The sequence below is a fragment of the Zootermopsis nevadensis genome, unplaced genomic scaffold (assembly GCF_977971745.1).
Source record: "Zootermopsis nevadensis isolate Lab colony 2312 unplaced genomic scaffold, Znev_1.0 Znev_ptg000020l, whole genome shotgun sequence".
NCBI lineage: Eukaryota > Metazoa > Arthropoda > Insecta > Blattodea > Termopsidae > Zootermopsis > Zootermopsis nevadensis.
In genome coordinates, this window is record NW_028259152.1 from 2,064,020 (window position 1) to 2,086,044 (window position 22,025).

Below are 22,025 nucleotides of genomic sequence, written 5' to 3' on the forward strand. Positions count from 1 at the left end.
GAATGACGAAGCACGTCAGTAATTGCTTTGCGCCGCCTAGCATAGAATAGTCAAGAGTACACAAGAGGAAAGCAATCTGTGACATTCATGACGTAACGTTCTTGTAGGTATTCCGTGATTTAACATGTCTTGATTTTCTTATTAAATTATTACGTAACTGAAGTATATAAAGAATAGTTTACAACTTGAACCACTGTCAGGATGGTAATTTTCAAAACTTCTTTGGTGGTAATGTTAATAATTACTACCTTATGCGATGTTTCAGACAATTATAAAGAATGCCGCCCCCCAGTTTTCGATACATGGACACAGGTTCTTGTTTTATTTTACGTTTAAAACTGGTGTTGCAAAGAGGTTAAGATTTTTATTTTGTGGTTGATAATAACAGCACTTCAGGTGCAGGAAGTGCATTGGCCAAATATCCCATGCTGTTAAGTTACTGGGTGCTCTACGCGCTGTTGAATGTGGCCTAGATCAGTTTAAAATGACTGAATAATGTTAATCACATTTCGAGTGAAGAAATCCTACAGTTGGTAGTCAGATTTACAATCAATGCTATATTATGAGTACGGATATATGTCTGTGCAAGTGAGAATTGAGATACTAAGAGCACAATTAAAAGAAGCAGTAAATTATGTTGTTTTTTCAACTAAGTTTATATGCATCTCATAAATTATTTTGAGTTTTGTAGAATGTTTCCAGTAATCCTAAAAACGTACCGTTACCCTAGATTGCCAGAGTGTAGGGATTAGGATTTGCCTATATATAGTCTCTTGGAATAATGATACCACATTGCAGAATATCTGCATTACAAGTACTGAAAGTAAATATTGCAATGTACAGCAAGTAACTGTTATATTACTCATGTTACCCCTTTTTGACACTATTACCGTTTTTTGCTTGCTATTATACATTTCTGCTAGTGTGCCATAAATAACGGATGAAAAAATGGTATGGTAATATTATTCTGGGACAGTCTACACGTCTTGTCTTCCAGGCTTTCTGCTGTATCAATTTTATGTTATTACTGGAATGTTACATGTGTCATGGCCTGTTTTGAAAATGATGTAGCATTTGAATAGTTATCTTTTTATTATTTTTGTCTTGTTTACTGGGTAGGGCATAAATTGAGCCTTATCTTTATCAGTACTCTCCATGATCAAATATTGTCAAAATCCCATGTAATATGAAATAATTCCAAAACAGGTACAGTTTTAAGACATTTAAACTACCTTCTGTTTTTAGAAGTTGTTGTAATTCATGCCATTAAAAAACTTCTCAGCACAGATTTTGCATGGCATGGTAAACTGCTTGTTTGTTTGGAGTTTGAACAATGGGCTATTTGGGATTTACTGTCTTGGGAAATATAACAGCCCAGTTTAGAATTTTATTGTTTTTGGTGACTGCACATTAACTCTTTAATGATAATGTTTATGTATGTATGAAATATTTGTTAGAAGGCAAAATACTGATTAGGACAGCACGTCACTAGCATGGATCTTCATCAAGTGGAAGGTTATTCATCTTCAGAGAGTGGAAACATTCACCAACAGAACAGGCAAACTTTCAGAATGGAACCCACAAATATGACTAAATCTGTAAGTTATTCACATGCTTTTTCTTTAAAGTTACATTCTGAAGTGGTTTTAAACATGAAAAGGGCACATGGAGCACTGTGGAAACTTAAAGTCAGTGAATGAATAGGGCATCAGAAACTGGAAAGATTACGCACAAGCTATTGTCAGATTGTGGGGCTTTTAATGTTTTAACTTAAGAGAAGTCATTTTTGGCATTGTTTGTGTGCACGTTTTATAGAAGTCACTTTGTTTTAGCTAGCTTTCTGATCTTGAACAGCTATTTTATTTAGGTCCTACCTTTTATCTTATCTAGTTTGGTATGTATTCATTTTAATGGGGTAATACAGTCACTTTTATTAGAACTATTTCTTGCGTAGTTCTGAAAATTGTGTGTACATTTTTTTTTTGAGCTGGTATTGACAGAGGAAAACAAATATATTTCTGAGAAATGAAGCACTTTTTTGTTTCATGTGTGTGTAGTTATGGATATACCCTGAAGAAAATGGTATATAGGAAAATATATTTTTATGTTCTTATGCAATACAAAAATGTAAGTGAATTCTTTTGTGGCTATTTAATTATTAGTTTATTATTAATCTGTGGTGAAGTTGTGTTTATATTTTTAACATTTTTTTTGTCAGTGTAGTTTATTAATTTTGATGGGTTTAATGGGAATTAATTATGTTGACAATATCAAGTTATTGTGAAGCATTGACCTACATTTTCAAACTTGCATGAAAATTGTTCCCCGTGGAAGTACAACTCCATTTATTATCAGATTTGGCAGTAGCAGGAAGTGAATGGTCAGCACTGTGGTAAGTGCACCACAGTATTGCTTTGGTAGGAGGTTGAATAGGTTTGGGTATAAAGGTAAACTGATAAATTCTAGTGCCTCTTCTGGGAATGGCATTCAGTCTGAAATTATTTACCATTCCAAGTTACTCTAGCAGTGAAATCAGAATTATGTCAGTTATGTTTACTTAAGACATATAAAATCTGTTTGGTACAGAGACATTGAAAGTGTAGGGTTAGATGGAATAATTTACCTCTCAACATTTTGTCCACTCAGTGTTTCACTTTGTAGTTTATTCTCCCCAAACTTTAAACATTTCCACTGTCTTCTCTCTACATATTGGTTTTTTATATTAGTATTTTCAGTTGTTTAACAGTATTCAATAATTAAATTTAGGTTGAGCAACAGAACTGTAGACAAAGACAGCTGCAGTCACATGAGAATATACAAGAGCAGTTGCATCAAGCTGAAAATGGATTACAGCCTGATCCAGATGTTGGTTTAGAACATCAGGAATATGCTGGTACTTCATTACTGTGTGAGAGTAATCATCCAGATCTTGTACAGAAAGCTGAGAGTGTTGTGACAAAAGTGACAGCAGAAGCTATTAATTTAATGAAATATCAGGTGGAGAAGAAAATACAGTATCTTGATATTGATTACAAGATAAAAGAATTGTATGAACAAGATAAAATAGCTAAAATCAGATCTATAGAAATTCAAATGGAAAATGAAGGCTTAAGTCAAGAGAAGGACCTTGAGCTGAAATCATATGATAGAAAAGCTGTAAGGTAAGACTTCAGAAATGTGTGGAAAGGTTTACATTACACACGGGATACACCTAAGTGTTTATGCATACTTCATTAGAGATGAGCAATCCCTTAATTTTTAGTAACCACTGTTTTATCTGATGTTACTTGTGGGTAACAGTTATTTTAAATAATGAACATGATCAGTGAAAATTCAAATATTCAAGAATAAAGTTGAAGAGTGATGACAATGAAACCTTGGTAATGACCTACCTTTGCTATCCACATACATAAATGTATATCACCTATTGTTTTTCAGTGCTAGGGAGCAGAGAGAGATTCTCGATTAATCACCTGAAGATGATGCATTAATATTGGGATTTGTAGTGGTTGATATACATTTATGTGAGTCTGTATTGTGTGTTATTTTAAATTATTGTTTTAACACACAGACCATGACATTGTGGTAGTAAAAGTGTGAGTGGGAACTTATGATGTTTTACTAACTTACACAAACACACAACTATATGTTATTTAATTGTGCATATGTCATTCAGTATTCATTTTGTATTTATTGGTATTATTAATGTATTAAACTCTTTGTCACACACGAAGTGTATGTACAGCATTGGGTTGCTTCTATCTTTTACCCTTTATGAGATAAACTGAAATTTGTTGGTAGCTACTGTATTGGTAGGAGAGTGATTGTGATGATGGGACTTATTTGTGATTTTTTTAGTTATTCCATGCAGGGGTGTCTTGATAATAAAGGATTTATCAAGTTCGGTACATGTGTTATAGGACTTAGATTTTTCCTTTACACATACATTTTTGCTATGTAGTGATTTGTTACATACAGACTATAGATAGGAGCCATACTTTATTTTAAAATTTGTCTTATCTTATTCATGTGCCATATTTTACCTCAGGTAACAGGGACTTGGGTAATGTTGACCTAACTGTAGTTGTAGGTGATCAAGATATTGCTTAAATAATGAAGATCCATATCTCTATCATTTTGCACTTTCAGGATTACGAATACATTGGAGATCTGCAAACTTCTCAAAGAACACTATGAAAAGTTACATTTCACAGCTGAACAGGTTGAAAAGCTTAGAAATGAATTTTGTGTTCAGTATGCTTTGCTTACAAATGACCTGAAAACTCAACGCAAAAATCGTAAGGCATTGACTGTGGAATATGTAAATAATGTGGAGCGTTTAAAAAAAACTGGTAAGATTTGTCTTTAAAAGTTATCGATGATGGTGATGAATTACTAATTTAAATTTTTTGGACTTTTTCAATTGTCATTAACCTGTGAACCTTCACAGTTGGGCCCATTAGAAGGAGCTAATCTCACACAGATCAGCAGCACTATAATAATTAAATAAACCACAAATTAAATTTACATATTAAATTTCATATTACTAGATCTGCAATAAACTTGTTTCAGAAAATTGTAAGTGTGGGACTTTGTTTGAAACTTGTATTATCTATTGAAAATACTGATATGGCATGTGCTAATTATCTTGGCAATATTATGTACCTATCTAAGGAACACTTTTAGTAGTAATTTAAATTTTCAGTTGAAGAAGAACATCAGCTTAGAATCAGTGAAATTAATAATGCTAACAGTAACTACCAGGGGCAAGTTAAGTGTTTAAGTGAGAAGATGCTCTTATTAAACAATGAAGAGGAGAAGTATTCTTCATTGAATGTTCAGGATGAAGAATTAGACATAAGTATTACACAAGAAGAGTTGAACTTGAAAGAGGTACTGAAATTTCTTCAGTTTTTTATGGAAGTAGAAGTATATATAATCTTAGACCTTGAAGTGAGTGATAATTTTAATGCTCTGGAAAGTACCTAGATAATTTATTGGATAGGTTAATAGATGTTCTCCAGAGCTGTACTGTAGTTGTTTGTGAAGTCCCTGCTGGTACAAAATAAAATTTCATCATAGGGCTAAGTATTCTCAAATTTTCAGTTACTAAGGTGGTTATGATTCTTCATTCCCTTCCTGTTGATTGTAGACCTGTTTCTCTACAAGTTTTGCGAGAAAAAGTAATTCACATGAAAATAAAATTAGTAACTTTGTCACACTTTTGGTGGTAGGTAGTTTGACAAATACTAAATATCTAAGCTGTATGTACTGTATGTATTGGGGTATTTTGCTGAATAGTTATATACCTGTTATTTTTTGCAGAAATTGGGACATGCTTATGAAAGTTTACATTTCTTTTTGTATAAAAATGAGACTCTGGAAAGTGAAGTAAACTCTTATAAGGGTAAGGAAAAGGAACTTGAGGATTCATTACATAGCATCACAGTTGAAAGAGATTGTATCAAGAGGCAGGTTATTGACTTGGAAGAATTTTTTGAGACAGTCAGTAATGAGGAGAAAGTAAGTAACCAGGAAATCACATATACATTCCTTCATATTTTACTTGAATTAAAATAGAGTGATTTGTCAGGTCTCAGCCTTTTTCATACATGTCACTTCAGATGATTAATATATGTCAGTGTTCTTGACTGAATGTCAGTTGTGGAAACTTCTCTTCAAAGTAAGGTTTTTTATGTGTTTCTAGACATTTATGGAAATTAAAGTTGAATCATCATCATCAGTTGCCATCATTTATTGGTTTGTTTTTTTGTATATTACAATCTTGTCAGACTTTTAATTATATCTCTTGATTAAAGATGCTAAACGAAGAGCTAAACACTGTGAAAGAAAGACTGACCTGTCATGAAACAGAAAATAGTGGAACACGTAATCAGGAAGACACATATGAAAAAGAAAATCTAGATTTACTACAACAAATGTCTCAATATGAAGATAAACATAAAGATGTGAACAGAAAGCTGGAAGACACTAGAACTAAATATGCATGTTTAACACAAGATTTGACCAATTTGACAGTGAAGTTGGAAATTATCCAGTATGTATGATATGGTTCTCTTTTACCATTTCAGGATTAAACTGTTGAATGTATTGTGATTCTTAATGGTTTTAATGTGGCACCTTTGTAGGAAGCAGACATTTCTTGTTAAAGTACATGGTAGTTGAATTCAGTGGGAGCATACTCTGTGTGCATAGTCTTATTTTACTAGTGATGTTATTTTAACATCAAGAAAAAAGCCCTGCATAATCCCAGAGTTAAAATATGTCAGTGGAAGATGCGTAAATGCGAGAACTTACAGAATTTAATAACGTAATTATCCATGTCCTTGATACTGCACAAATAATAATTAGTATATCTATCTAACTAAATAACTAACTAAGTAACTCACTCACTCACGCCCTGGTAGTAGAACTGGCAGCAGAAACTGAAGTGACTGTCTTAGTACTTGATGCCATTTACACATTTTAAATGAAAGCGTATCTGGTTGCCAGAGTTGTGTTTCAAAACACATCATAGCCACCGACTCAAACTTTATAGCAGAAAGAGCACGTTATTATAGAAAAATAGCTGCTTTATTATGAAATTAGATTATTAATGAAACTGTTGTGAGATAGATATACAGTATTGTTATGTTCTAATTTTAACTACAATGTATACTGAAGTATGGAATACCATTACACTATATTATGTGTGTTTTAGTTTTCATCTTGATAAACTAAGCTTAAACTCCTTTAGAGCTTAACAGCTAATTAATTGATTTTGGTCTTTCAGAACAGAGAATCAGACAATTAGTAACAGGTACAGGTCTGAGCTTTCAGATTTAGAATCTGCACTAGAAATTCATAGAAAAGAAGCAGATGCAAAACACACAAAGATAAAAGATCAGAATAATATTGTTAATGTACTTCAGCAAGAATTTGTAGAAGAAAATTCAGCCATGAAGAGTCATCAATTGAAGGTGTGTTTTCATAATAAGTAGAAAGTACACAAACTGTTCACATGAATAAGTTTTCTACTTTTTCCTCTCTCCCTCTTTGTTTTTGGTATCTGTGTGTTTACCCAGGAGGCTTAATCTGAGCAATTGCTAAAAGAGGCATCCTCATTCAGTGCATACATATATTAATTATGTTAGTGTTTAAAAGCTTCTTGGTGTAAGATTTGAATTCCTCACAGTGGTGAAGAAGAAGAAGAAAATGATGATGATCTTATTGCTTGTGATACCATGCAGAGTTGTAGGTAGATACCAATGTTTTGGAGAAACATTGTTTCTATCTTCAGCTGTGTTTCTCCAAAATATTGGTATCTACTATGTACAACACTGTTGCCTTAATGGTGTAGTTTGATTACATACTTAATCTGTACATTAACAACAGGATGTATAACACCCATTGAGACTTTTGAGTTTCTCTGTTCTGCCTTTTGTGCTTGTAGACACCTTTTGTTTTCTTTGCTGTTTTTCATAATAGCATAAAGGTAAGGTAAAATCGTGCTTAACTAAGCACCATGCCATGAAGATGTTTGGCAGAGTGGAATTATATCTCCACTTTTTTTTATATTGGCACTAGATGGATGTGAGTGGTCAGGTTTATGCCCGTCTTCTTTACCCCCATGGGGAAAGAACCCCTGATACCCATTGTATAGGAGGCTAGGTGGGTCCCAGAATTAATCTGGATGCTGTAGCTAAGAGAAAAACCTTTTGTCCTGGGAATTCAACCCTGGTTGTCCAGTACATAACCTAGTTACTATACTGTCTGAGCTGTCCTGGTTCCTTCTTCATAATAGTATGTGTCTGAAAATACATAACCCCACAAATCCTTTCACTTCATGATATTTTAAGTAATAACGTAAGCAGTTATTGATATTTGCTTTAGTTACAAAGTTTGAAGACCAATATGGCAGATGAAGAAGCAAAAATGGAAACACTGAGGTCCTTTATACAAGAGGAAAAGACAATATTGGAAGAAGTGAACAAATTTTTGATGGTGAGACAAAGTGAGGTTAAAAAGTTAAGGGAGGAAACTGAAAGGAAACTTCAGGAACATACAGATTACAAAAAAGAAATGTTGATGGCAGTAAACCAAACAAGAGAAGAAACGAAAGCTGTGAAAGAGAAACAAGAGAAGAGGGACTTGGAACGTGATGGAAAAAGACAGGTAATAATATCAAATTCATTATAGGAATTATTACCTGGTTTGAATGTTATTCAGATTTTGTGGTTGATTAAGCTGTCAAGAATCTAAATTCATTGTAAATAATGTTAAACATCTTATCCTTGGCACTTATATTATGTTACAGGAAATTATGAGAGGCCTTCGCGAGTGCAGAAATGCTTCAATAAAGCAGGCAGATGAGAAAGAAGCTGAATTGGATGCACAAAGGAAAATGAATTTCAATCTGAAGGAGAAGTTGCATAATATTATTAATCATAAGGTGCACATTTCATTAAATCACTCTTTAGTTTTAAGAAATAAATATTAGTTCTAAATTTTTTAGTTTCAATTTTGAGTCCCTTTGTTTTGAAACAATCTAAAAATTGGCGAAGCAGTTTCTAATTTTATGAACTTTTATCATCATAATCATCATTGCTTAGCTGTCAGCACCACCACTTCTGGGATTTATGGTTAGCCTGTTATCGGTATCTTGTTAAAGATATTCTTCGTAGGTGTATTATTTCTCTAGAATCGATATTTAAATTTATTTTGGGGAAGAATTAGTCTTTTCAGTCACTTATAATGTACAGCTGTGATGGAATATATTAATTTTGGTTAATATTTCAGTTGTTGTTTGTACAGTATTGATGTTTTCTCTTGGAAAAAGAATTGAGTTTCCCTTTTTTCACCATAATTATAATAAAATACACATATACTTTTAAACATAATTGAACATTAAATGATAGCCTATAACTGTATTGTTTAAAATAATTTTTGTACAAACATTCTTTATTTTTATTGGAATGATTGAAATTAGTGCAATTATATCATATTACCAGTAATTGTCTGAAGAGTTTTTTTTCATTTTACTAGCAACATACAAACCTAAGCTTTAAAATGGCAGTTTAATTTTAATATTTATGCTTTCATATAGGAGGGTTTATAGAAATCTCATTATCAGTTGAATGACAGTAAACATTTTCTAGTGTTTGTGCACTTTCCATAGAAATGTGATGTGTTGAAATTATGTAAGAAGGTAAGTGTCCAGACTGATAATGTTAAAAAGTTTTAATGCTGATATCCTCTGACCAGAAAACAGTATAATGTTGGTAACCATTAATGATACCAAACAATTTGTAAAGAGTATTTACTTCTGTGTTTAGGAGTCAATAGAAAGGGATTCAGAAATTCAAAGGAAGATGTTGGAATGTAAAATAAAGCAGCTGCAAATGGATTTGGAGAATGAGATAACTCAGTCTGAAATTTTGAGTAAATCTCAAACCTGTGAACAAGTCTCTACTTCTGTACAGGTATTTGAAAATTTACTTCAGTCTGAAAGTTTAACCTTGTTCTGACTGTTGGTCATATATTAAAGATATTAAAATATCTCATACTGGGATTACACTAAAGCAAGTTGATTCTTCTGAGTTTGATACTACTTTACTTTGATACATTGACGACCCGTTCTTCAAGTGCCTGAGCACTGCGGGTCCCAACCTTTCATTGGCTTTGATCTATAGACATTTGGTAGGACTCCTTAGACGAGGGATCGGCCCGTCCCAAGGCCTCTACCTGTACACAAGACAGCACAACACAGAAAAACGCGGACAGACATCCATGGCTTGAGTGGGATTCGAACCCACGGCCCCAGTGACCAAGCGGCACAAGGCACGCGTCTCAGTCCGCGCGGCCACTGTGACCTTGAGTTTGATACAGATATCTAAAATATATATTAACTTGACATCATTGTGCTGAATAGTTTAGAATTGACTGTATTTTCCAGTGTTAATATTACAGTTAAAATTACAGCCATATTTGGTGGTACATAACCCATGTGGATGAAACAGCATTGTTACATAATATATGAATCAAATTAATCTATTCACAAAAGGCAAGAGAAATGGAGAATGCTGTTTTTTAATGGTCGTGGAGTAAGAAATGAGAACAGAAGGTGTAAAATTTAAAGATTAATGTTAATATTTATGCTGGCACATTGATTGACCAATATCAGATTTTGCTGTTATGTAAACTGGTCCTTCATCTTTCTCATGGACAATCAAAAGTGCTACTTATTAGCACATCTATGTATTATACATATAAATAAACTATTACCTTAGATATTAAAATATTATGTTTTTGAACACATATGTTACAATGTAAATTCAGCTGTTCAAGTTAGAACATACCATTGGAATCTATTAGATGGTATTATACATAGATGTTCTTTCCACTCTTTCTGGATTTCTTGTACAGTATTGTATGAATGATAATCCAGGTTCACAAGATATTTATTGCTCCTAAATCTTTTTCAAAGGTAATTTATATATTTTATATCTAATACCAGAATAAAATGTGGTGGTATTAGTGTTTTTTACGCAACACACACACACAGGAAACAAAAATTAAATCAAAAACTTTACTCCTCAATTTAAGTATATTATACATTGCATTGTATATGTAAAGTGATTGAGTAAAACAGTTTATTTATTTCAACACAATTATATCAACTTGTTGATCTGCTGTGTATATTAAGCAGTGATAGGTTTGTCTCTAATGTTGATTACTATATAATATTTCTGATGCTGATTTTTTTATAGGCTTATTCTTCTAGTCAGCCACATGTGAAGGCTAAATTTGAGGATAAAGATATTACAAGTGACAGTGATCGTAGCAGTATTGATTATTGTGATCTTATAGTAAGTGAAGCACCTACATTTTCCACATGTTTATACATTCATTAGTACCTGGTTACACATTGTTTATTTTAATGCTGGGATTGGCACACTACATTTTGTAGTCTTCTGTGTGGCGTATAACGTGCTTTCAGTTTTAAGCTTGATGAAACCGCAGGACTGTTGTAATAAATAAGCTTTGTTATTCTGTTTGGCGATGTGTCAAACTCTTTAATGCAAACCTGTCTTTCGTTGATGATTTTTTTGTCTGATGTAAGTTTGTATATTAATTCAGTTTGTAGTTATTTTGTGATGGTCCTAAAATTGTTTGAATTCTGTTGAAAAAATGAGCATGGAAACTCTTGCTCTAAGACAGTTATCAGTAGCAAAATACTAAATAACTTTTGTGATATTTACTGTTGGTTTCTTCAACAGAAGAGATTCGGTTCTGTGAAGAAAATCGGTAAACTGCAGTCTTCAGATCCTGGAAAGAAAAGGAGGTTAGAAGTATACCAACAATCAGAAAAAGTAAATAAAAACTTCCTTATCAGGCACATAGGGTTAACCTGGAAAGTCATAATTGCCTTATGCCAGTGGTCCCCAACCTTTTGTGCCTATGGGCACATTTGAGAGTTTATGAGATCGTGGCAGGCACCATCCAATTAACAAAGCCAAATTTTCTTTTCTCTGGACAAATAAGATATGGACACCAAATAATACACAAAACAACACGACGTTTAATGATACAAGAAACCGTACAATCAAAAATACGTACTTTCAAAAGTACAATTATTATTACTCAAGTGGGAAGTTAGTGTGATGTTTGGCACTGCATTTCATCGGCCAGTTTTTCAAATTTGGGAGTGTAGGATGATGTTGCTGCTCGCAAACGATCGTCAAGATGGGCATCGGTAAGTTGAGATCTGCGCTTTGATTTTATAATGTTCATGGTTGAACGGCCTTCATTATTCACTATAACCTCTTTCCATAACAACGCGGGCACCCAAAAAAAGCCTTGGCGGGCGCCATGGCACCCGTGGGCACCGCGTTGGGGACCACTGCCTTATGCTTATAAGTTTTGGTCCCAGGACTTGATCCTAACTTTTGTCTATAACCATTTCAGAATGAGTCTAGGATCAACACAGCTTCCTTTCTAGTTTGCAGCAAGGTTGCTTTTCTGTGCATTAGAGAAAATAGGATGGAGGTTGAGTGGAGCTTTTATGCTTTAATAACAGTGTCCTAGTCCTTATATGTAATCAGAGTCCTACTGTTATATATAATGTAAGGAAACACAGATGAAAATGACGTGTTATGCAGTAGCCTCACATATCCTTTGTAAGAGAGAAGAGATGTATATGGGGAATGGATTTCCAGTGGAGATATTAATACAATTATATACATGATATGGTGACTTGTTGCTGTAACATTGTTTTAAGTTTACAGGAATGTAAATTGAATTCGTTATTTCAATATTTGTAGGTACGAACTGGAGGAACAAAGGATGAGTACCTTCAGTCTCTATATCGTGCTACGCCACGGAAATATGAAGTAAAGTCAGGACATTTCAAAAGTAGCAGACGTAAACAGCACGAGCCATTAGATATATTAAGTTCATTATGAAGCTAAAGAACTTTCATGTGAATTCCTGTTTGTTTTTGTATGATTTGTATTTCATTCTTTCATAACATCTCACTTTTATTCCTTTTTGAACAAGTTATGTGATATTTATGTTTTTCTGTGTTAACCTTTCACTGAATTCGTATTCAAAGCATATAATATGCAGTAGAGTCTTGATTATTAATTTTGTTGGATTGAAGAGGGAGACTGAAGGAGAGTTAGTGATGAAGAAACTGAATTTTTCCATATGTAATTGCTGTCCTTTCATAAGAGTTGCACAAGAACAATGTATTAACAAAACAGCAGAGTTGATGATAAAATTACTTGTTACGTTCTATTGCAAATGTAAAACATCTAATGATGGATGATCGAGAGTTTACTGTATTGTATAATTAACAACATTTTGGTGAATAGTGCAAAGCCAAGTTATAGTAAAAATCACATTCAGTTTAAATTTGTTGAAAGTGATTTAAATTAGAAAATCATTTGAAGATGAAAAAGGCTGATGTGATTATAAAATTTCTTTATGAACAGATGCCCCTGAAATTTGATGTGCAGTATGTAATATTACATTGTGAGTTAACTTATTTGTATTCAAACCAAATCTGGGAGAAGAGAAAATCTAGTTGATTGTTAATTTTTTAAAGTGATGATAATGATTGAAACAGGATGAATGATAAGACTTAATGTATAAAGTATCAAGTCATGTTATAATAAAAATCTTATTCATTGCCAATTTTTTATTAATGTTGTTATAATCTTGAAATTGTAAAAAGGTTACATTTGCCAATTTCATTACTCCATTTGGTCTCAGAGATAGTAAACATTTAATAATTTGAAAATTTAATGCGTACACATGATTTATGTATTCTATATTTGTTTTTTTTATTTTCTCATTCACTATATTGTATAATAATGGGACACTTTTCTGATTATATTTGTACAGTGAAATGTTGTAAGGAAAATGTTAAATTTAAAATTTCCATTCCCTGTCTGGTCCCCTATATAAAAATATAATTATTTTTATTTTGCAACATTAGAATTAACACATATATGAATTTAACAAATACAGATTGAATCCATATTTTGAATATCAGTTGTTTGTTATAATTTTAAAGTTTTCTGTACGTCTGTGAAATAAAAGTTATGAAAATAACTCGTTCACAAATGTAGAGTTTTCTGAATGCAGCCTTTATTTGTTAACATGTAATAGAACAGAGTAATAAAGAAAATCAAGTACGAAGGTACATTATTAAATCCACATACCTGGCGCCATGCAGAATGGATTACGATTATAGGGAATTATAGACTGAGCTGGAATTAATATTGGTAAGACAGTGTAAGTACACAAGAGGAAATTTACATTTATAATAAATTAAGAACTTATTTTGTGTTGGTAAGATACAAAGCAATAGACTGGAGAAAGAAGAACAGTGTTAAATTCACGTACTGGAGCAACTAACTGAAAGAAATAGAACTGTAGGGAAATATAAAACATTACATACTCTGCTGATAACAGAAAAACTCATGTGATAGCTTCAGAAATTTTTGGAACAAAAGTAAATAAAATAAATGCGTGCAGATAATGAAACTATTCAGCAGCTGTTATAATAGCAGGCGTGATAGGTCCTTTGTTATAACAAAGTGTGTAGAAGGTTTCAAAGTTGAGATGGGAATTGCCTTAAGCAGCTGACTTACATCAAATTTTGTCATTGACTGAAATACAACATAGAAGTTCAGGTAAGTTGCACTTAGTTATTCATATTTTAAATGGTACATTTCTGATAGCACTTTTGACCTAACTGAAGTTCCTCCGAGTATTTGAATGGAAGCAGTGTGGAACATCTTCAAAGTCTCTTGTGAGAGTAATTAATACTGTTGCGATTCAGAGGGGTTTGCAGTGGCCGCGCGGTCTGAGGCGTGGGCCTTGTGCCGCTTGGTCGCTGGGACCTTGGGTTCGAATCCCACTCAAGGCATGTGTGTTTGTCCGCGTTTTTCTGTGTTGTGCTGTCCTGTGTACAGGTAGAGGCCTTGCGACGGGCCGATCCCTCGTCCAAGGAGTCCTACCGAATGTCTATAGATCGAGCCAATGAAAAAGTTGGGACCCGCAGTGCTCAGGCACTTGAAGAACGGGTCGTTCCCAGTATCCCAGTTGCGATTCAGAACTGTCTCTCACCAATAAAACACAAGAGTGATGACAAGTATCCTGTATTGTTTTTTAAAAAAAGGAGTAGTAGTATGGACTGCCAGTCATCTATTCTGACATTTTGTATTTATTAATTGTATACATAAGATAAAAGAACTTACAGGTCTATTAATAAAAAAAACGTGTTGTTATGCAAGTCCCAAGACATTAGCGGAATACCAGTGTTGCTTTTATGTTCCCATCATTTCAGTACAGTTATTATAAAAGTGTTAACATCATTAGTTTATTGAAGTAACAATTACAGTGGTCTTGATTTCTTTATGTAGCTTAAGTAAAGTTATGAATTTTCGTATTTATGACACATACACAGAATATTTTATTCGTGTCATCTATTATACATTATACCATTTTTATGATGGTATATCTGCATGTTTTTAATATAATTAAAAATTATAGGTGATCAGAATACGTTTAAAAAAATACCTGAATTGATTTTCTGAAATATTTTGTACTTTCATTTAAGCTGCTGATATTAAAGTCTTACGTATTTTAATTGCATTTATGAGGTTTTGTGTATATATGAATTAAAGTTAAATTATGGTACTCGTAAATGTCATTAAATTCTAGAAATTGGTAAATTAAGAAGAGACGACTTAAATGAATGTCATTCTGTCTTGTGCCTAACAGTGCTTCTGTTTGTATGCTAGGTTAATTACAGATCTAGAAGCCGAAGTATCAACAGGGATAATAAAGTTTAAGTCCCACACATTCTAGATCTCGATACTAGAGGAAGGTGAGTGGTCAGCTAAATGCTCTGGCTGCTTTATTCTCAGGGAATGAGCTATCAGTTTCTGTTATTTAGACTTGGTAGTCGCCAGGACTTGAAAGGGTTTCCTGATATAGAAAAAGAATCCCTGTAGACAGTCACTTTATTGGCTTTGCTGCCCTAGTTCATAATATTAAAATATGCAACGGCTGGGAAAATGTTTGGCTTCGATAATAAATAGTGTAGTCTCAGGCACCATAATGTTAAAGTTACTAAAGCACTGATATAGTATATATTAAGAAACTTGATATATTCTGAGCATTATTGTGCATGGTGATTAAAAAAAACGACTCATTTTGTCAAGACACGGCGCTAGTGGAGCGTTCTTTCCATAATTCGAATACGTACAAACGTACTTATCAGTAACTCGATACGTCACTAAAGAAATAAATAATTGTTGATAGTTGAGCATTAGTTTAAGACTTGAGGTTTTCATGGCAAATGAATGCAATGAAGTCTTCTCAGGTGATCTACTATGTGAGAATGGAGACTGCAGAATTCACAGTTAGTCAGTCATCAAACCTGGCTACTGACATACATCATTGATGTCATCAAAAACAATGTTCAAAGACAGCTGACATCCACCCCCTTTTATCCATTCTGAGGCGAAGGAGATCCAGCAGGTAGTTTTGTTACATATCACAACCCCTGACGAGAGACAGACGGAATGGAAGAGGAGAACTGAGGAGGCCATGGACCGAATACGGACCGGAGAGCCATAGAAAAAGAAGATGAGAGGGGCAGAGATAGCCTCTCAGAAAAACTCCATTCTCACATGGTTGATTATCCTAGAAGATTTCACCAGACTTGAGCAGTTTCTCGCAGCAGGATATAACTGACGACTTAATAAGGAAATTCAGACTGTACACTAGGCCATGTTATCTTCCGTAAAATTTAAAGAACAGAAGAGACAAAGAGGCTGATATTAACTCCGTAATAGCTTCAAATGTAATGTGGGTAATTTCTCAACTTGTTTTTTTAAATTTAATTTATCATTTTCTCACACGTTTGATTGCAGTATCGCAAGAAACAGGAAAAAAACTTTTCTAAATGGTTTGTCCTCCTTCTTCTTTATTACGTCGTCTCCTTTACAGGAGGTTGGCGACATTATGAACCGGATCCTTCCATCCTTTTCTCGGACTGGGACCTGTTCATATACGTTCTTGGCAGATGATCCAGAAGTGGTTTGCCATTGCCTTCTTCTGTGTGTGAATGGAGTAATTGTTGGGATGCCACGGAAAAACCGGGGAAGACCCCGGAGGAAAACTCCGTGTTGCCTAGACCACGGCCTTGCCCAACACAAGTTATAAATTCGGGCACCGCCGGGAATCGAACCCCAGACCCCACGATTACAAGGCCAGCGTTCTAACCGCTAGACCACCGTGGCGGTCGGTTTGTCGTACATCTACAGAAAATCTCTGATCTGAGATGAAATTAAACACTGGCTTCGAACTGTTTACGACATGACATCGAAACAGCTGGAAGTCGTCTAAGAAGTTATGGCTTTTTATTTTAGCCCTTGAATTATACACACTAGGGGTGTGCTGCAGGGGGCTTGCACAAGCCCCTTGGTCATTTTGGTTGTATCAGATTGTATAGGTGGTACGCCAGTATCAAAATATTGATACATATATAACCATAAATCAATATTGCCTGTTCCTGCTTCAAAATGCCAAAATGAAAACAAAAAAGAAAATATAACAAAAATCTCCATGTGATTCTACTGCTTACAGTTGAATTGAAAAGGTATTTACGAGCTGACAAAATTTTTATTTCTGTAGGTTTGTAAATATTAAAATGCTGAGAACACTGATTTAGTAAATCAGGTATGTGTTAGAAAAGTTGATATTGATGAGGAATTTTTATAAAATTTAACCTCGTTTCTAGAGAGTTTAGTCATACTTGATTACCCAAACAATTTCCAGACCAAATGACAGATCTTCACGGTGACAAACTCCACTCGACGAACAATTAAATCTAGAGTGCGAAACATAATTCTGTGCCCAAATGATGTATTTTGTTAAAACAAATTTCTGTCCAAAACTCCAGATGTGTCGTACGATCATTAATATAATTTAAGTAGCTATTTAGAAAAAATAATTTTCTCGAAAAATACCTGCCACTGTGACAGAGCGATGCATCGGCAACATCTCGTTCATGTAAATAAGAAAAAGTGACTTAGAGACTAGTCACACAGGTGACATTTCTACTTATGCTGTGAGATGATGGTACAGTCATCTCACAGCATCAAAAGTGTCTGTGCTCCAAGAGAGATTTGTCTCTAGACAGAAGCTCTTTTGGCTTTAATGCTGTCTGCAGATGGCTGGTAGACAGGTTCAAGTTGTAGCAGATGGTTACGGCACCTTGCTGGTCCGAGACAGGTGCACGAACACACGGAAACTTGATCAGCCTGGTCATTACAGTCCAACAGCACGTGACCTGCCAATAGTTTCCCATTAACAGACATCACCTCTCCATCCAGGGTAAGGACATGATGTGAGGCGGACTGCAGTTCGTTGTCCTCCCGACGAACATCCTCGGCATTCCTACGGAAGAGAGTGATAAAGGAGTCGATCAATGTCTGGTCAGTGTGTTTATCTCACGCGGGATCCCAGACTGGCTCCAAAATTTTAATAATACATTAATAAAAAAAATAATGGTACGTAACCTTCAAAATGGTTAATATGAGCAGATACCACATCGTTACGTACTGTTTGCTGACTTACATGGTCATGAAGCGTAGAACCAGCAAATTGATACTGGCAGCAACGACTGCCAGTCCAAAGAGGATGAACACAAGACTGAGTGCCACGTAACCTGGCTTGTTTATTAGTGCCTGATCATTCTGTAATGAAACATTATTTATAGCCTTAGTTTCTGACCGGAAACTTTCGAAATAACTCTGGAAGCATTCCATGGTACACGAGAGATAAGCTTCTGTCTGGGCGACATGAGAGGTGGATTCCAGTGCGATTTAATTATATAGAAAAGGATTTACATGACTTGGGAAAATTAGTCTGACATAAAGATAGAATTTAAATTTATGTATGTCAATGAATATTATGTTGTAATGCTTTTCTTATCATTTATGAAATACGAAACTATCCGGGAGCTCTGCGATTTAGAAAGTGTTCAGTCATACCAGAAGAAATGTTAACTGTAACTTACAGACATGTTCGTACCTGGAGGGCTACATAATCACCGAAACCGATGGTGGTAAGTGTGACGAAACAGTAGTAAAAGCTGTCGAAGTAGCTCCATCCTTCATATTTGGAGAACACGGCTGCTCCAGTAGTGATGATTACAGAAGACAGCATTCCTGTAGCAAGCATGAGATTCATCTCTGTGGCCTCTGTGCGTTTACAGCGCAGGTAACGCTTAGCACGACAGATCAGAACCGATGCAAACTTATTGAGACGCTCTCCGATGCTTTGAAACATAACAAGTCCTAGGGGAATTCCGACCATCGCGTACGCCATGCAGAAAGCCTTTCCTCCTATCGTAACGGGCGTCGAATGCCCATATCCTACCAAAGAAACATCAGCTTTACAACACAATTCAAACGGAAACATCAACAGAGATAAAATCCACGTGTCATGGAGACAGTCGTCCATAAATTTCATCTTTAAGTCTACCTATCATGGCTAGAACCACTGTTGCGAAGTAGAAGGCCCCTGCGAACTTCCACTGCGGACCTGCTTTGTGTGGCTTATTTTCAATTATGACAATTTCAATCATTCTGTAGTCTTCATGTGAGATGTTGTACTTCTTCAGCAAGTTTTCTTTCATCTCTGGAAATATAACAAAATCAGATTTATTTTGGGAGTGGTTCTCCCACACTAAGGGCATTTGGTAAAGCGTATATACGTACGAACACGTGGTTTATTGCTTAGTGGGAAGACTTATAATTTATCTCACTGATGACGGAGGCAGTATGACCTCTGAAACGTCGGTAAACTTTTACCAGACTACCCAGGAAGACGGCCATCTTCAGATTTACCGTCGTGGAAACCTCAAATCCTAAATAATAATTTATACTCTTCACCGGATATTATTAAAATGATCAAATGAAGAAGGATGTGATAGGCGGATCATGTAGCACACGCAGGAGAGATGCGAAACACCCGGAGGAAAGTGACTGCTTGGAAGATTTAGACTAAAATTGAATGGCAATATTTAAATTGACCCAAACGGAATAGGGTGTGAACAGTAATGAAATTTTGGGTACATAAAAAGGCAAGGAATTTGTTGATTAGCTAAGCGACTGCCAGCTTCTCAAGGAGGATTATAGATCTATGTAACTTACTTTCCTGCTTGTGTATGTGTATTTTATGTTAATTGGGAAGCTCATGGCGTCTTGTACGACTTACCTGTCAGGAACTCGCATCGTTTCCTTTCGGTGTCCGACTCCAGTGAGTCAAAAACCGCGGCCCCTATCAGAAGGTACGTGAAAGTACAGACCACCAGGGACAGGGTTCTAACGTTCTGACGTTTCATCGCCTCTTGGGATCCCAGTTTTCACTTCGTCGATCATTAGTTACAGATGAATAACCGAACGGTTCGGTTTATTTCAGGAACTCGTTCTTCTGTAAATTATAAGTTACTAGAAGTTACCTTGAAAATGTATAATAAGCGTGACGCAGGCAGGCTACGTATAAATGTTGTAATCCATTGAAGAACTCGAATATTCTTATCTCTGGTGTCCGGTAACAATGGTTTTAGTCAATAGGAATTACGTTGGACATAAAGTCTTCTTATGGAACACCCTAAATTACGATTTTTTCGTATACTCGAATTTTTACGTCACGTGGTATGACGTAAGTTAGTGTAGCGGCAAAACTTTGCATAAATTACATTCTTAAAAATGCCTTAGATTTAGGAGAAATGATAATTTTTATAACGATTAGAAGACACTGTCTGCAATTAAATAAGGATAATCATTGTTGAAATGGAACAATAGGCCTCATGTTAACAGTTTACAAATGGAGTAGGCTGACTGCGCTAAAGAGACTCAGAGTGTGAAGACTGGAAGAACATTAATTGTAAATTGTAACTTTAATAAAATTAATTATTTTATTCTTACTGTTGCTATCATGCAACTAAATCTGTCTTTGCTGAAACTTTTTTAAAGTCAGAATTGCGCCTTGTGGTAATTAGATCGGTTATATATTTTCATTTATTTATCTACCATTATAAAACTGAGTTTGTTTGTCGGTCTGTAAAATAATTTAAACTGACTGCTGGTACAATAACAAACTTCTTAGACATCCATCGTCCTAATTTTGATTAAAACAGATGGTTCGGAGACTGGAATCTGTCTCGTCTTCAGGCGAAACTTACTCTGTTGGGCCCTATCGAAAAAAATATTACCCTCTTAGAATTCCAGTCTGAAAAGTTGTCGATGTCCAAGGATTGTGTCATTGTACTAACATAACATTGCCACAAACTTTCTTCAGATTTTCCTATGGTTCCTTTAATTACCTTAAAGAACTCCTCCTATATTCATCACCAGTAACACTGCCATGTACTCACAGCTGTACACACACACAATCTACATGCCTTACTTACATTGGTTTAATATGCATCATCCATGGTACGTAAGCCACAGGTTGAAACACACTATCAGTTTAGGCAGACGTTATTAACATGTTAATTCTATTTTAATAAAGAAGGGCGTTCTATTAGTCCAGCGTCCTTACGTTACAAGGGTGCCACGAGGAACTTGTATTACGCACGTCCTGAAGAATGCACTTCGACTCTCATCTGCCTTCATATGGACACCTGCTTTCCTTCTATTATTGATTGTTCTCCGAGGATGCTGGCATGGCTGCACACTGGCGCCATCGCTTTGCAGTATTGTAAACCAGAAAGGTTTAGTTTTCTGCTTCTGTTACCAGATGACATCACTTGGTTTAATAATGTGTTGATTGAACCGACATTTAGAATATTGTTAACTACTTAATTAATGAACAAGAATAAGTTTTTTTAATTATAAAGAACAGCTCATGTAATGCTCAACTTTAAACTTCATGTGCTATAGTGAATAATAATGCTTCATCTCAAATAGTTTAGATGCAGTTTTATCACTGAATTTCATTTGTTTTTACTATCAGAAATATCCCCCAACATGTAAATAAAGATCGTGTTATGATGATCTTGGGGAGTAAAGTGTTTTATGTAGGTCGTAGTACTAATTATAAGAACAATATTAAAATGTATATTAACAAATAGTGTCGATTGGATTAAACTAGCTGAGGATAGGGTTCTTGTGAACACGGTGATGGACCTTTAGGTTCGATAAAAGTTGGGTAATTTCTTGACCAGCTGAGCGACTATTAGCGTCTGAAGAAGACTCTGCTTCTTGGGGTTTTATCACTTTTGTTTTTAGTAATATAAGCTATAAGAAACTTAATGAGTATTAAATAATTTGCATAGGTTTGGTATCTTGGACGTACTGTGTTTTATTTGCTGTGAGAGGGACTAGCCTAAAATGGCATAGCTGGGTAAAACGATTCATGTGGTTATAGATAAACGTGTTCCTGGAATAGTTTTAAATATCGCGCCGTTTGGTTCATCACGTTGGTATTCAAGT

General features: G+C 34.8%; 2 protein-coding genes across 13 annotated transcripts; one reads left to right on the top strand and one right to left on the bottom strand.

Annotated features, from left to right (window-relative positions):
• The first annotated feature begins 13 nt into the window (after nt 1-13).
• LOC110841017 (uncharacterized) lies at nt 14-13,700 on the top strand. Of its 11 annotated transcripts, none has more exons than XM_022086325.2 (14): nt 14-103; nt 1,458-1,598; nt 2,767-3,161; nt 4,150-4,352; nt 4,706-4,893; nt 5,326-5,523; nt 5,820-6,058; nt 6,794-6,980; nt 7,894-8,175; nt 8,318-8,452; nt 9,336-9,482; nt 10,770-10,868; nt 11,280-11,372; nt 12,324-13,700. In XM_022086325.2, the coding sequence occupies exons 2-14, from the start codon at nt 1,494-1,496 to the stop codon at nt 12,462-12,464; spliced, it is 2,412 nt and encodes an 803-aa protein (XP_021942017.2). In that variant the 5' UTR covers nt 14-103; nt 1,458-1,493; the 3' UTR covers nt 12,465-13,700. The 11 variants fall into 11 exon arrangements, with proteins under 11 accessions (XP_021942017.2, XP_021942012.2, XP_021942013.2 ...); XM_022086320.2 differs by having other exon boundaries at nt 98-204; XM_022086321.2 differs by lacking the exon at nt 14-103 and adding an exon at nt 110-312.
• On the bottom strand, nt 9,929-21,248 carry Task7 (TWIK-related acid-sensitive K[+] channel 7). Of its 2 annotated transcripts, none has more exons than XM_087352218.1 (6): nt 21,002-21,248; nt 19,804-20,019; nt 19,069-19,224; nt 18,616-18,959; nt 18,160-18,278; nt 9,929-17,979 (listed from the first exon to the last, which is right to left on the bottom strand). In XM_087352218.1, exons 2-6 carry the CDS (start codon nt 19,928-19,930, stop codon nt 17,715-17,717), a joined length of 1,011 nt encoding a protein of 336 aa, XP_087208344.1. In that variant the 5' UTR covers nt 19,931-20,019; nt 21,002-21,248; the 3' UTR covers nt 9,929-17,714. The 2 variants fall into 2 exon arrangements, with proteins under 2 accessions (XP_087208344.1, XP_087208345.1); XM_087352219.1 differs by having other exon boundaries at nt 21,133-21,247.
• Between the last annotated feature and the right edge of the window lie 777 nt (nt 21,249-22,025).

Bases quoted from the DNA above. Each gene is read 5' to 3' on its own strand.
- LOC110841017 (XM_022086325.2), top strand. From the start codon at position 1,494: ATGGATCTTCATCAAGTGGAAGGTTATTCATCTTCAGAGAGTGGAAAC. The intron at 4,353-4,705 runs GTAAGATTTGTC...TTAAATTTTCAG, and splicing joins GGAGCGTTTAAAAAAAACTG to TTGAAGAAGAACATCAGCTT. The intron at 6,059-6,793 runs GTATGTATGATA...TTGGTCTTTCAG, and splicing joins GTGAAGTTGGAAATTATCCA to AACAGAGAATCAGACAATTA.
- Task7 (XM_087352218.1), bottom strand. From the start codon at position 19,930: ATGAAACGTCAGAACGTTAGAACCCTGTCCCTGGTGGTCTGTACTTTC. The intron at 18,279-18,615 runs GTACGAACATGT...GTTTCATTACAG, and splicing joins GTGATTATGTAGCCCTCCAG to AATGATCAGGCACTAATAAA. The intron at 17,980-18,159 runs GTAAGTCAGCAA...TCTCTTCCGTAG, and splicing joins GTTCTACGCTTCATGACCAT to GAATGCCGAGGATGTTCGTC.